The sequence below is a fragment of the Hevea brasiliensis genome, chromosome 7 (assembly GCF_030052815.1).
Source record: "Hevea brasiliensis isolate MT/VB/25A 57/8 chromosome 7, ASM3005281v1, whole genome shotgun sequence".
Lineage (NCBI taxonomy): Eukaryota > Viridiplantae > Streptophyta > Magnoliopsida > Malpighiales > Euphorbiaceae > Hevea > Hevea brasiliensis.
Genome location: NC_079499.1, coordinates 92,628,884 through 92,645,822, shown reverse-complemented (window position 1 = coordinate 92,645,822; position 16,939 = coordinate 92,628,884). Strand labels below are relative to the sequence as shown.

Here is a 16,939-nt window from a genome sequence, read left to right as displayed (position 1 = left end):
GAATAAAGCCGAAGCTAATAAATAATAAAAGAACTAACTGTAGGACATGCAAAATATAATTTGGAGAAAAATTTCCAAGAGTCAATCCTAGGAGGACCCCTTTAGCATACAAACCGTCCATATTGATATTCATCTTCCCGATCCACGAATTTAATTTATTAAATTAATAATTAGAGGTGAGAACCTCACAGGAGCATGCTATTTTATCCCTATAAATACCACCTGGTACCACAACCTCTTACCATCCATTGTCTTGGCTCTAAATCTTAAATAGCTTCTCCTACTAACCTCTTTCAAGTTCTTCAATTACTTCCTTCTGCAGTTATGGCGGAAATTCTAGCCTTAACAAAAAGTGTTGTATTTCTTCTTGCACTCATCACCTGTCTTCAAATTCTGTTTACAGAAGCAAGGCCAATCAAGTCAATGGACAAGCAGGGCAGCAACAATACTATCAACTTTCACCAAAGCAAGAAGACAATTGGTTCTCAGCACTTTCCTAATAGTGCATTTGGTAATTCTGCAGCTTCCAAGGATGATTTCCGGCCAACATCTCCCGGTTATAGTCCTGGTGTTGGCCATCCTAAGGATATTACTACCTCCAGCGTTGAACTTTCTGTTGAAGAATTCAAAGATGATTACGGACCCACAAAACCAGCTGGTCCCAACCCCGAAGTTGGCCATACTACTAACTTGCACCAAAGCAAGTTTGGAAAGATTAACCGCTCTCAACCTACACCTTCTAGTCACGTTCCACAATCCATGGCAGAAAAAGACGAAATGTCATCATCTCCTGTGACCCCGATTAGATTCGGTGCTTCTGCTGCAGATGGCTTCCGGCCAACAACTCCAGGTAGTCATAGCCCTGGTGTAGGCCATCCTTTGTCAGGAGAAGCCAGTGATGTAGAGATTGATCCTACGCCAATAGGTACACCCACAAATGGTCACAGCCCAGGAGTAGGCCAGGTTATCATCTTCCACCAAAGCAATTCGGGGAACATAAAGGGTTCTCAACCTAAGTCCTCGAGTCACATTCCTGATAACGCTCATCACCAAACTGCGCCCCTGACCCCAAATGCCTTGCGCGCTTCAGCTGCAGCATTCGAGGATGGTTTCAGGCCAACAACTCCAGGATTTAGCCCCGGTGTTGGCCATCCTAAGACACTAGTTACTAGCTCCAACGTTGAAAATTCTGTTACAGGATTCAGCGATGATTACAGACCCACACACCCAGGTCACAGCCCGGGAGTTGGCCATCCGTATGAGAAAAACAATGCAGAACCAAATCCTTAGACTTGTGTATGCATAGGCTCAGTTGGTACACTTGGAGCTATACAAGGGGTTCATTTGGTAAGTAAATTCTGTATATTCCCCAGCCAAAAAAAAAAAAAAAAAAAGTCATGTATCTGTTTCCATTCAGATAGAATTATTATTGTTATCCTCGTTCAGTCCTTTAATTGTCTTTAATTATTATTGTTATCCTTGTTCAGTCCTTTAATTGTCTTTGAATAAAAGGCTGGTTTGCTGTATGTAATGTATACTGTAGTTATCTGAAGCTCAAAATAAAATATATGGCATCTATCTTTCATTCAATTTGTATCTTCTCTCCTTTTCATGGGTGGATTTTTCTTTTCCTTTTTATTAATTGAATTTGAATTAGAATTCAAACTTATAGTTTGCAGTTTTGAAAACAACTTGTGCACGCTTATACTCATATCACATATAGACAAGCCATAGCTAGGAGTTAAAGACCAAAATGAAGTTCATGAAGAACAAGTTAACAGAAAAATCAACGTTAAATTAAGCATAAAACAGAGTAAAATGACCAAAATCATGACACCATCATTACAAATCTTTGCAGGTTGATGTGGGCAGGTTTGCGCTCTGCCGCACATGCTCAAATACAAATAATAACACAGAAGATAAAAATTCAATAATACACACTAAAAAAAAAAAAAAATCCAAGTATTAACTTTCATGCCATTGCTTTTGACTTATTCAAAAGCCTGCCTTTAGATCAACATGGTTGCATCCTTTGTTTGGTTGTTACTTTTACCCCTTAGTCATGAATCTTAGACTATAAATATATCAATTATGAATAATATATTTAATTAATTTTAAATTTAAACCTAATTAATTAATTGGGTCTTAGTCTAAAATTTAAATATAGTGTAAACAAATAAGATAAATGAAAAGTAAAAGTAACAAAATATTTAAAAGAAGTTCCAAGAATTTTCCATCAGAAATGCATTTTAAAGAAGTAATTAGAGGAACAACAAATTAATTATAGGGGGCTTTAAACAGTGAGGGAAAAATATTTACCGACAAGAAGAGTCAGATTTTTTTTTATAACTAAATTTATTTAGACTTAAAATAAAAGATATACTATAAGATTCACTATTAAATATATAAATTAAATTAAATTTATGATAGAGCAAATTTTGATAAGAATTTCTTGACAGAGCCGATGAAACAATTTCACCAATCTATGCTGTTTGAAAAAGAGCAGGACCACAAACAACACAACGCACATGATATTCCAGCATCTATCGATTTGTGCACTGAAAATGTTTGGAAAAAACACATCTTTCTATAGACAGTTTCAACTACTATTTTTTTTAATCGAGCGGGGTAGGGGCACCTGTAAGTACAACTAGTCCCGTTTTACATCGAGTTTCGAGCAATAGCTGCATTTAGAAAAACACCTTTGGCCATATATGAAAAAAAACTTGACTACAAAATTGTAGAGTGAGTTGAAAGGATGATTGTATTGAATAAATAACAGGTTTATATACAATGTACAAAGAATAATCTAGAATTAATAAAATTCTATATTATATCCTGCCTGGTTTATAGGATCTAAAAACTAATTTTTACAATAAATCTGTTGGAACAAAATGCATGTAATGTTGAGCTGGAATTGGAAACAATCTAGAATAATCTATCTGCTCTCTTTCTTTCTTTTCCTTCAGCCCATGTCTCATACTTCAGCCCAGCCCATTGATGGACTATCTATGAGGCCCCTTTTCAAGATGGAGACTCGTGTGTATCGTGGAGTCCCATCTTGAAGAGATGTCCATTGAATAAGGCAGAAGTTAAGGGCTTCGTGAAGAGATCGGCGAGCTGGTGTCTCGACGGTACATGCATGGTGGTGATGAAGCCCTTGTTCAGCTGATCGCGCACCACATGGCAATCGATCTCTAGGTGCTTGGTCCTCTCATGGAAGATTGAGTTAGCCGTGATATGCTCTGCTGCTCTGTTATCGCAGTGGAGTGCGATGGGGAGATGGAGTTTCAAGCGGAAATCTTCAATGAGGTAACTGAGCCATTTTAGTTCACAAATAGTCGTTGCCATGCTTCTATACTCAGCTTCAGCTGAGGATCTGCTTTTTGGCTTTCTAGGAGATTAACGAAGGACCTAAGAAAATACAAAATCCTGTAATAGATTTTCTGCTCATGGGACAAGATGCCCAACCTGCATTGCAGAAGGTCGAAGCTTCAGATCATTTTCTTGAGGGAAGAATAAGCTTTTGAAGGGGCATCCTTTCAAGTATTTGAGGACATGGATGGCTGCGTCCCAGTGTGGTTTGCGAGGAGCTTGCATAAACTGGCTTAGCTTCTGAGTAGCATATGAAAGATCAGGCCTTGTAAGCCCCAGGTATAACAATCTCCCTATAAGCCTTCTGTATTTGTCGGGGTCTGTCATTAATTCTCTGTTTTCATTATCTAGCTTCAATCCTTTTGGTATAGGATAGGGACTTATTTTGGCATTTTGTAATCCCATGTCTTGGATTATATCCAAGATGTATTTGCGCTGGCTTAGGAACATACCCTTTTCTGACTTGGCTATTTCAAGACCTAAAAAGTACTTGGCATAGCCTAGGTCTTTGATTGTGAATTGGTCATCTAGGAATTTCTTAACTTTTATAATCTGATTCGTGTCTGCACCTGTAATTAGTAAATCATCTACATAAATAATTAGTGAAATAAAATTGAGACCAGATCATTTAGCAAACAAGCATTGGTCAAATGCTGACTAATGGAATCCAAATGCTGTCCTTGTTAATTCTTTGTTCCATTGTCTTCCTGCCTGCTTAAGACCATAAAGGCTTCTTACTAATTTGCATATTTGTCCTTTAGCTGCTTTTGTGTAACCCTCTGGTGGCTGCATATATACATCTTCATCCAAATAACCATGTAAATATGCATTATTGATATCTAATTGATGAATAGGCCAATTGAATGTAGTAGCTATAGCTAAAAACAATCTCACAGTAACTAATTTAGCTACAGGTGAGAATTTACCATGATAGTCAATTCCAACCAATTGATTGTACCCCTTGGCAACTAATCTTGCCTTGTACTTGTCCACAGTACCATCTGGTTTTTATTTAATTCTATACACCCATTTTGAAGCTATAGCCTTTTTGCCTTTGGGAAGGGTAGTGAGAACCCATGTATTGTTCTTCTCTAAAGCCTCTAGTTCAGTTTTCATAGCAAAAGACCAATTACTGTCCTCACTAGCTTGATGGTAATTTTGTGGTTCATGAATAGTAGATATATTTGCCATAAATTGTATGTAATCATGATTATATTGAGGTATGGAGGGAAAAATGTGATATGAAAGGTGAGAAAGAGATACCTGCAGATTCTGTGGCAGTACTAGCAAGTGTGATTGCATTAGATCTATTAGCACTGACTTGAGTTACAAAATCATTTAACCACAAAGGTTTTATTGTCATCCTTGTGCTTCTTCTGACTGGTGCAGGACTGTGTGATGGCTGAATGTGATTTGAGGAGGATAGAGGAGGTGAATCTATTTCTGCAGTGGGTGATGTGTCAATGGTTTTTGAATTATCATTGGATTCATTTAATAAGGTGGGTTCAAAGTGTAATTGAACTGGTTTTGTGTCAGGTATGGCTAAAGGAATGACACTTTTGTGTTTGGTATGCTTACTTGCACATGGAAAATAGTTTTCATAAAAAATCACATCTCTAAAGATTATGATTCTTTTATTTTGCAAATCATATAGTTTGTATGCCTTAAAACCTGATGCATAACCTAAGAAGATGCATTTGAAAGCTCTTTCTTCAAACTTGTGTTTTTGTGGCCTAATGTTAGTGGCATAACATAGGCAACCAAAAATTTTGAGATAATTGTAATCAGGTTTTTTGTCAAACAAAATCTCATAAGGGGTTTTCCAATTTAAAACTTTGCTAGGCATTTTATTTATGAGGTATGTGGCAGTTAAAATGCTTTCCCCCCAAAAATATTTTGGCACTTTGGATGCAAACATTAAAGCCCTTGCCACTTGTAATAAATACTTGTGTTTCCTCTCCACAACTCCATTTTGTTGTGGAGTGTATGGGCAAGTTCTTTGATGTAAAATCCCTTTTGCTTTGAAAACTGTTGTAAGTTGCTGATTGATAAATTCAGTGCCATTATCTGACCTTACTGCTTTGACTTGTTTTTGAAATTGATTTTGAACCATATTTAAAAATTCCACTAAGGTATTGTAAACCCTGGTTTTGTCAGGCAGTAAATATGTCCATGTGACTCTTGAAAAATCATCAACAATAGTGAGAACATATTTTGAATGTGAAATTGAGTATTCTTGGTAAGGTCCCCATAAATTAATGTGAATTAAATTAAAAGGTTCTTTTGTAGCAATTTTGCTTTTTTGTAAACTAAGTCTTTGTTGTTTAGCACATGGGCATACCTCACACATTTTATGGTTTTTAATTTTTGGTGTGATGACTGTGATATGAGATAACTTGGTATCTGAAATGTGTCCAAGTCTGTAATGCCATGATTCATAAGAATTGGGAGAAATAGAAGATTGTAAGACTTCATTTGCTTGAAGTTTTGGCTGAACATGACTGAATTTAGAAGCAAAATTACAGTTACCCTTAAAGATCTCATGATTGCTTTTGTTTGCTCTTATTACATATAACCCTCCTAGCAATTCTCCTCTTGCTAGTACTGCCTCAGTCACTGGGTCCTGTAGGAGGCAATGGTCAGAGAAAAATTGGATTGAAATATGTGAGGTTTTAGTAAGTGCACTAACTGACAATAAATTATATTTGAAACTTGGTGTGTATAGTGTATTGTGGAGATACAGGTATGGGTTTATCATGATGTTTCCACTGTATTTGACTGGTTTGGTGTTTCCATCAGGCAAGGTAACAAAACAGTGATTATTTTATTTCACAGGTTTTTGGAAAAGGGAAAAATCATGACACATTTGAGTTAATGCTCCTGAATCTACTATCCATATACCACTATTCTTACCATGTCTGCTAGTAGAGTAGTAAGTTGGATTCTTACCTGCAATGCCTGTGAAATTAACAGAGCTTGCCTCATTTGTTACAAGATTTTGATTCTGCATGTATTTGGCAATTTCAAGCTGGACTATGCTTGCCCAATCAACTCCTATTACTTCATTCTTGTGATCTGCTTTGCCTTTGCATTCAGGTATCTCCTCATACACATTAGCTACTGTGTTTTGCTTAGCCTTGCCCTTTTTCTGTTTTAATTCAGTAAACCATTCTGGATACCCATGTAGCTTGAAGCATGTGTCTCTGGTATGACCACTGGCATTGCAATGATCACATGTTCTAGTTTCTTTCTTCCCAAACTCCTTTTTCTTGCCTTGAAATTTATCTTTCTGAAATTGCCCCTTAACTGCCATTGCTGTATTAAAATTCTCAGCTGCATCAACATGAATATCCCTCTGCTGTTCTACTCTAAGTATCATGGAATAGGCCTTGTTTACACTTGGCAAGGGATCCATTAGAAGGATCCGATTTCTGACATGGTCGTAAGTTTCATTTAATCCCATTAAAAATTGCATAAGTTTATCTTCACTATTTATTTCTTCCATTTGTTTGGCTGCACCACATTCACATACTGGCAAAGGCTTAAGACAAGCCAATTCATCCCATAAGTTTTTAAGTTTAGTGAAATATACTAAAACAGATGCATTATCTTGAGTTAGAGTACTTATCTCTCTTTTAAGCTGGTAAAGGAGAGGTCCATTACTTTCTCCAAATCTCTCTTTAATCTCTTCCCACAGGTTCTTAGAAGAAGTTGCATAGATGAAGGCATCCATAAATTCTTTTGAGAGTGAGTTGAGTATCCATGAGGTGACCATGCTATCTACTTTCTTCCATTTATCTAGAGTTGTAGCATCTGTAGCAGGAACTTCATAGCTTCCATCTACAAAACCCAGCTTACCTTTGGCTCTCAAAGCCAGTACCATGGATCTACTCCATGACAAGTAATTTCTTCCTGTGAGAGGTGAACTTGCAAGCATCATGCCCGGATGGTCAGAGTTGTGCAAATGGAAGATATCATTTCCACCATTATCGATCTGCATTCCAGTGGTATTTCCAATAGCAGTACCACTACCAGTAGTATTTTCTACTGTTGGTGTTTCAGCTATGGAAAACTTGCTGAATTGTATTGGATTTTAGTGAAGAACAGAATATCAGTAGCACAGGTCTGATACCATGAAAAAAGACTTGATTACAAAATTGTAGAGTGAGCTGAAAGGATGATTGTATTGAATAAATAACAGGTTTATATACAATGTACAAAGAATAATCTAGAATTAATAAAATTCTCTATTCTACCCTGCCTAGTTTATAGGATCTAAAAACTAATTTTTAAAACAAATCTGTTGGAACAAAATACATGTAATGTTGAGCTGGAATAGGAAACAATCTAGAATAATCTATCTGCTCTCTTTCTTTCTTTTCCTTCAGCCCATGTCTCATACTTCAGCCTAGCCCATTGATGGACTATCTATGAATATATATTGCTAATAAAAATATTTTTAAATTATTATTCACCATAATAAATTTGAATTTTAACGACATATTTTATATGTTAAAAATTTAAAAAATATTATTAATAAATATTTAGTTTCGCATATAAATTGTGTCATTTAAAATTTTTAACACCACAATCACACTAATTTATAGCGCGCTATCATGCATGATATTGTATGTAGATATCATTTACCATTTTACATATTAACTTGATGTCTAATATATTATCTTGATATTATTTATTGTTCTAATTTTTTTTCTTTGAGAAAATAAAAAATAGGGCTTTCATTAAATGAAGATAGAATGCTTTTTAAAATGCAAAATTTCATAGTACTGCAAATTTAAAATAAATCTCATATAAAATATAATAGTAATTATCTTGATTTGAAAAATATGATCGTGTTGACAACATTTGATTTGGCCATTCAACAAGAAGCACATTCCACTCGATAGTAATCTACCACGATTTTTTTACAAGCCCAATTTGAAAATCATCAAACTTTGATTTGCTTATAAAGAGAAAATTTATACTTTCTATCATTGTACTCATTCTCAAATAACAAAAAAAAAATACTTAACAATTCCACGATTAAAAAAAATTCTCGCAATAGAGAAAACAACAAATTCTCACAAATAAGGAAATATCAAATCTCTATATAAGAGGAGACACCAAATCCTCCTAAAAGAGGTGATAAAATTCAGATATATTAACAAGAATAGATTGAATACAAATATATATTTGTTCCAAAAGGATACAAATTTGAATATTATTGGGAAAAAATAAAAAGAAAAAAGGGGAGGATAACCACTGTGAAATACTCACAAGTAGCCACCACAAAAAAAAAGTTCACGAAGGAAAAACTTGATCTTGCCGTGAAATAGCTTCCGTAAGTGCACGGGTCACAGTAGTATAGTTTTAAAAATATCGTTCCCACAGGAAATTATGCTTAAATTGAAAATAAAAGAATAAGCTAATTAGAATGCTAAAATTTAAAGATATTGGTAATGAAATTTAAAATTAAAATTGGTATTTGAGGAATTTAAGTCAAATCAAACAATTAATTAAATTAATTAAACTAGATTACCAAAATTCAAATTAAAATCACTAATTATGAAATTGAGAGGAATTAAATCTAACTTCAATAAAAATTAAAGTGATTCTAGAGATAAGGCTTTTCAATATTATTTATATGTGGTTTATCCCCAATTTAGCCAAAACACATGAGATTTACAATTTTTGAAGGAAATCAATTCTTAATTCTTTGAAACCTCTTTCAAGCATATCAAAGGTGATTTTCATCAAATCAAACCCTTCACAGTATTTCAAACTTGACAAAAACCCATTCAAAGTTATAATTAATTTTAAAAGTCCTCTTAATTTCTTAGCTTATTTCTAATACCAAGAAAATCAAGTTTATTGCAAGATTATCTATCATAAATATTCATCTTTCAATCCATCTGTAAAGGATTAAGACTTAACTTAATGAGGACCCTTTCATCAAGCAAGATAATAAACTCACAAGCAATAAATAAAAAATGTAGCAAATCTCATTAAAATAGCTAAATCAGTTCAAAAATCACAATACAAGGCAATATTTACATACCCATCTCTAGAATCTCAAAGTTCTACTCACAAATCATAATTTCAAGACAAACTCAAGTAGAAAAATGAAGAAGAAATGAAAATCTAGGCTAAAGGATGAAAAATCTCAGAGAAAATGGTGCAGAAACTGCTGCTGGAACATTGAAGAAGGCATCCTTTTTGCTGTTGGAAAACCCGATCTCACGTGCTCCTCTTTCTTCTTCTCTCTCTTACAAAAATCTCCCCAATTTTCTCCTTTTGGAAAGAAAGAGAAAAGGGTGTTTATATACTGTTCAGAGTTTTGCACTAGAATGGGTTAAAAGACAGAAGATTCTAGAGAAAATGATGTATTAAATTAGAGGACCAAAAGTGCCACGTCAGAAATTTTCATTAAAATGTCACAAGCTGAATCGGTTGTGTTGCGCCTTGTATTGCAAGATGTGTAACTTTCTGTCCAATTCTGAAATTTGTCAGGTGCATCAACATAGGCTAAATGATGTTGTGTCTCTGCTTGTATAAAACACAGGCTAAATGAGGTTGTGTCTTTACTTGTATAACTTTCTGCTTGAGAAAAACTCCATATCTGACAACGACACAACCTGTGACACAAGCTGTGTCATAGGTTGTGCAACTTTCTGTTTATTTAAAACTCAACTTCAAAATTTTCTTTTTAAAATTTTGTAATTCAATTCTGATTTTCTCCAAATGGCTGCTCTGATCAAAATATCATCAAAATTCTCCATATTTTAACCTACAAAATAGGTAAATTCCATAAATTAAACTAAGAAGTACAATAGAGAGAAAATTAACTAAATAAAGGCTAATTTCTAGTATAAAAGCTATAAACAAGGGTAAATTAGTTGCGAGAATTATACCTAAATAATGATATAAAATGCATGCATCAAGGGAAGAAGAAGAGAGAACAGGGAGAGATTTTAGAGGAGGCATCTAAGGTTTTTTACCAATGTTTTTCTTAATTTAACATTATGTAGAAAATGTTGTTAAAATCTAGATTTATTGTAGTGATTTTAGTTAAATTTTAGTATTTTTATGATTAAAATTAAATAAAATAAATTTTGATTAGATTATTAATCCAATTTGAATTTCAAAGTAATATGTAAACCATTTTAAATAATGCGCATAAAATTTAAATGATTTGTTTTATGAATATATTTATGGTGGATGTCCATTATAATTATTAACTCTTTATTTTCTCTCCATAAGCTTAATATACTTCATTAATTATAAACTCTTCATCTGCTTATATATGCCTATAAATAGAGGCATTATATGTAATGTTTTATATACTTGAAAACCAATAAGAAATTCAACTTTCTCTCAATCTTCTTTCTTCTATTATTCTCTTAGTTTTGCCTTATTTTATAACACGTTCTCAGCATAATTCTCTAGCCTCAACCATACATAGTTTTCTTGTTTTCTTCTCTATGGTTTCAAAATCACTAAGGCTGGATAATTGGATAGCTGGAGGTTTACAACAACCCAGCTAGAAAGAAATATTGTTATCCAAATCAAAAAACTACTAAGAGTGCTCTAAGGTAATTTTATGATAGATCTTTTATCATAATAATTTTTTCTTTATTTCTAACTCATGTATTTTTTATGATAATGCATCAAATTTGTCAAAATTGAATTTGTGCCTCTTTATATTATAGGCAAGAATGATTTTTCATGCACATTAGATTTATTTAGATGCAATTTATTTCATTATCATTCCTATGAAAGCTAAGTATCTTATAGTAAAATATCCACTTGAATTCTGAAAGAGTTTGCAAGAAAGTTATTGTCATAAGTGGTATAATATTATTAAAAAAAAAAGATATCACTATTAGAAGTGGCATAACATTATTAAAAAAATCATGAAACCCATCCAACTGGTTATACTTCATTCCCTGAAGTGAATGCGACAATATTTAATTAAATTTATGGACATGATCGTGGTCTTAGGACATAGACATGGTCAAAATCAATGTATTTTCCATAGTTGTAGGGATCATAATAATCAATATTCCATCAATAAGACTATATCTTACCACCAGAAATGGCAGAATAGTGAAAAAAAAAAAAAAAAAAGATGCAAGTGAATAAAATAGAAAAAAATGTGGAAAATGAATGTTATTATTGTGGTATGAAGGGCCATTGGTCACGTGCCTATTGTATGCCAAATCATTTTGTTAAGTTTTACCAAGCATCTTTTAAAGGCAAAATAAAAACTATTGAAATAAATCCTGTCTATAATGATTTTAATTATTACCAAATTAATACAATGCATTTAGATGTTACTGATTTCTCCCTGAAGGAGGAATTGATCATATGATTAATGATGGATTTCTCCCTGAAGGAGATATTGATCATGTGGTAACTAATGAAAGTATTTAAGATTATATAATGTTTCTTATATTATTTCACATGCTTTCTTATGGTTTTAGATTTTCTATGTAATATTTTCTTGAATTTATTTCCTTATAACATATTTCTTATGCTTTTTATGTTATTTTAATGAAGAAAATATGGTATTTCATTAGTTGGATCAAATATCAATAGTGAGGATATATGTCTCATAGATAGTGCAACCATGCACACCATATTTAACGATAAGAAATATTTTTCTGATTTGATTATGAGGCAAATATGTATTAATATTGTCACAAGGATTTTGCAGTCACCGAACGATTCTCACCGAAACAGAAAAAGTGAGGAGTAGTGTGACACCCCTTACCGGTCAACAGTGTAGCCGAGCAAGATATGCCACGCAGTGTACTGGAACACCCTATTTTAATTCAATCATTTTTTTATTTAATTTTTTTATATTTATGAAGTACAATTTATGAAATATAATTCATTTAAGTCATTATTGAAATTATAATTTATTTGAGGTTTCGAAAATTTTATAGAAAATCCGGCAGAGTACCGGCTAAAAATGGAGAAAACAGTTCTTCGGAACCTGTGAAAAACACTTCCAATAATCATTTCCAATCATTCTCAAACTCCAATAACCATCAACATGGTCTCAACATAAGCAATCATTTCAAGTTCTCAACATTAATCCACAATTTCATTCAAATTCAAAATCAATTAAAATTTCATGAAGATATTCTCAAATTATATCAATTAACAAAATTCTTCAAAATATGTACATCCACATATGATTACATAAATTTACTATTTACATGAGTTCATAATTTACAAATCACAAACTACTACCTAATACAAAATGCAAAAACATAATTTCAAAAGGGACCTAAAGGTCCTACCACTGATGCACTGTAAATGAGAGGTGACTCTGACGCTAGGCATGTAACACCCCCGTTGCATAGCCTGGTAGATTTCACTGTTCCGGTGACCGGTGTCGGTCCGGACAATTATTGGGATTAGGGCCACACTTAAGACAACTTGAGAAGCCATAAATACAAATAATTAGTAATGTTTAATTAGTTAACTATAAATAAGAAAAACAGAACATAAGAGGTTAAACAAGCCGAGAGTCACAGCGATGAGTGACCTCCTGAACGCATCACAAGTCGTTTTAAACTCAAATTTCAACCGTAAAAAGTGACGCCATGTCCTTAGGACCCTTATGGACACAGTGGAAAAGGGAAAATCATGAAAAAGAACTGTTAAGTCAGTCAAATAATTAGGTCAGGGAACCAAAAGAAATATGGAATTAATTGCAAAACCGGGATGAACCGGCGAGGGGCAATTTGGTCAATTGACCCCGAGAACTGACTCCTGACCTAACTGTCAAATAAAATCGGAGAAAAGAAAATTTTGGAATCGAGAATTAAATTAAAGAACTAATAAAAAAATAATAAATAGAAAAAAAAAAGAAGAGAAAGAAGATAGAAAAGTCAAAGTTGATGACATCATGAATAATGTCATAAACAAATTAATTAAGTGAATTATTTAATTGGACTTTTTGTGGTCTTCCATACACTAAAATAAATAAAGAAAAAAAATGAAAAAAATTAATTTTGGTCTTCTTTCTTCCCTTTTGCCGTCCCATTCCTCTTTTCCCACTCCTTCACCATATTTCACCATTGTTAAGGGAATAAAAGCTTGAATTTCCCTACCTTAACCTATAATTCACAAAGTCTCCACACAAAAATTTCTCCTTACATGTTGAGAGAGCATTAGAGAGTAAAAAAAAAAGAAGAAAGACTTGAAGAAGGGGGAGCCTAAAAATCCTCCAAGCAAGGTTAGTATATTAAACTCCTTACTTTCCATTTTAAATGCATAATTAGTGGTTGAAAGTGAGCTTATAACTTGATTAAATGAAATAAAAACATGGGAGAAGGACCAAACTGAAATTTGGGCAGCTTGAGAGGAGTATGATTTACATGAATTTGATGCATTACAATGAGTTTAAAAGCTTTGATTAGTTGAATGGTGAAGGTTAGGTGCACTAGTTGTGATTAAATGCATGAGATGGAAGAGCTAGGGTTTGAATGTTAGGGTTTTGACGCAAAAATTTGGAGAAGTGCATAAATGGAGTGTTGGACCTATTGTGAAGTGAAATAATGGTCAATTATGACCAAATAAGTTGTGTGGGAATGGTAGAAAATTAAGCCAAATTCGTAGGTCAATGGTCATGCTGCTGGCAGTATGACCAAACCTACTTTGAAGGACCAAAACTCAAATTTTACAAGCCTATTGGATATGCCACCAATTGGAGATGAAAATAGACATAAAAGAGCACAATTTTCATTAAGGAACCATGGCCAAAAACTGACCAAAACTTGGTGAAACAATTGACCAAAGTGAATTGATTGCAGGCTGCCACTGCACTAAATTTACCAAATGAACAGTAACTGTTCATTTGGTCATAACTCGAGCTAGGTAGGTCAAATTGACCTGAAATTTTACCATCAATTAGATATGATATAGACCTAAAACTTTCATGAAGAACACCAACCCAAATTAAGCCATTAACTCATTCAAATCATTGAGCAAAGTTAAATTTACTGTACTGAGATTCTGCAGAATTTTCATTGAGCAGCAATGTTTGGATGGTTATAACTCTCTCTAGAAAACTCGGATTTAGGCGATTCTTGAACCGATGGAAACCTAAGACATAGTACAACATTTCATATGAAGAAAGTGAGACCAAATTATGAACTTAACTTGATCAAATTATTAACCAAAATTGGACCAAAAATCTGCCAGCACCAAAATCTCAGTATGAACAGTACACGTGAACAGTAAACTTAATTTGGCCATAACTTGAGCTACAAAACTCCGATTGAGGTGATCCAAAAATGAGAATACACTTAAGACAATAAGGAACATTTTCTATGAAGGAAGTTTTGTCAAATTCCAACAGTAGACCGACCAATGAAACAGTGCAACTTCGGAGAACCAAAACCGAAAATTGGCAATTTTGCCAAAATGACCTAAGCTTTAAACAAATGACCAAAACCAACAAGTTTGGTGACCAAAATGTGGTATGTGGATGAAGTTGGAGTTCCCATACCTATTAAGCCTTAGAAAGTCAATAATTTGACTTGAATAGTGCAGTGAATAGTAACTCAAAACACAAAAATTTCGAGAACGTCGAATTTAACACGTTAGAGCTAGGTAAATGTGAAGTTAAGTTTATTTTGGATTTATTTTAAGTTTTAGTACTGAAACATTGGAAAATTTCGTGTTTCAGTGAAAAAGAATACCGGGACAGAACCCGAGGAGTCGAGTCAAGGCCAACAGGGAACTCGTTTGAGGTTTGTGCACAACATATACTTTTATAATCATCTTTTGCATAATGTTTTGAATAATGTGAAATATTCGATTATAGCATTTTTATGATATTTGATTTAAATTGTGAAAGTTATTGTGTATATTTGAAATGACAATGTTTAGCAAATTGTTAAGATAAGTTTTGAAACCACAGTGTCATGACCATATATTTGAACACCTCACTAGCACGACTAGTGGGGGTAATTAGTTTCGAATTTTGATTCCTTCTCTGGAGAAGTGTTGAGGTGTGCCAGTAGAAGAGGATGTGAATGGATATCCATATATTTGAGCTAGCTAGCCTGTGATATGATTTCTCTTTAGCCTCTGGCTATTGAGATTCATGTGATTTCTCTTTAGCCTCTGGCTATTGAGATTCTATTTGTTTCGAATGGCGTGATCTAACTGTGGGTTTTATGAAATGTGTTTTGATACTTTGAAATGAACTTGGTTTACATGTAAAATCTCACAATGCATGATTGTATTTAATTTTCATGTTTAGCCAAATTTTTGAATGAATGTGCTTTAAGTTTTGCATAAAGATTATTTTAGTATATTGTGCACCACTGAGTCCTAGTACTCAGCGATAGCTTTTATTGCTGTCGCAGATACAGAGACTAGAGGAGCAGCAGACTGAGCTGCTGAGGTGTGAGAAGCTACCAGCCTAAAGTTTTCGGGTATAATTTATACCCTAACTGTAAATACTTCTTTTGATGTATATATTGCACATAAATGTATGGACATGTAAAAATGGGTCTTGAGCAGCTTGTACACAAATTTGTATGAAGTTTGTAATAAAGTTTAGTTTGTGTTTCTTTTGATATAAATTTGTAAGGTTGTGTATAAATTATTTTGTTTTTAATGAAATATGTATGATATTGATTGACAGTATTTTGAGAACTATTGAACTTGTGAATTTTGAGAAATTGATTGAGTTTGATTGTGAAACCGAAGTAGTGGTTGAGAAAAACTTTTAGAAGTGCTTTTTACAGGTATTTGAAGAACGGTTTTCTCAAAATACAGAGGAAACTCTGTCAAAATTTCTATAGAATTTGCGGAAAACTGAAATGGACCAAAAATATTAAGTAGTTTTAATTTTAACTAAATGTTTTAAATGCCTATTAGAAAATGCTCACCACTTATTAAAAATGAGAAAATTGTTTTAAAATCCCTTGTAGGGTACTTAATGAGTTATCGGTAGGTGAAGTTCGGTAGTTCATTAGGTATTCTACGGGATCATGTTATGCCTTACAGAGGGGTAAGGTGTGACATGTTTTAGTGGTATCAGAGCAAGTTTTTGAAGAATGTTTTAACTTATGAATTTGTGTCTTTTCTTTGTTAAGTACAACTGCTCAATGTCCATAATTGTTACATACAGTGCATTACATCATGAATATGAACTAACGGAGGGAAATCTCCTTGTGTTACTTGTTCAGGAGATACCCTACTCCAGACTGTTATGGAAGAAGGGGATCGCTCAGTTGAGCAGTCTGTTGAAGCTGAGGCACAAGGAGAAGCCCCAGCTTTACCGAATGTTAGTGGGTCAGCAGCACCAGCAGATGGCTGCGATGTTTCAGCAAATGGCTGGGGGAATGCTTGCACAAGCTCCACCCCAACCACCTGTGGCACACCCATCGCCTACACCTGCATGGGCTTTGATAAATTGCTAAAGTATGGGGCTGCAGAATTTAAGGGTACAGTGGACCCTTTAGAGGCAGAGCAATGGCTTGAAAGAATGGACAGAGTGTTTAAAAAATTGCACTGCCCAGATGAACTAAAGTTT

The 16,939-nt window shown here is 33.8% G+C and overlaps 1 protein-coding gene across 1 annotated transcript; it reads left to right on the top strand.

Moving 5' to 3' along the window:
* Positions 1-324: 324 nt before the first annotated feature.
* On the top strand, positions 325-1,349 carry LOC131181692 (precursor of CEP9-like). Its single transcript, XM_058150532.1, has one exon. It carries the CDS (start codon positions 325-327, stop codon positions 1,288-1,290), a length of 966 nt encoding a protein of 321 aa, XP_058006515.1. The 3' UTR covers positions 1,291-1,349.
* Positions 1,350-16,939: the final 15,590 nt, after the last annotated feature.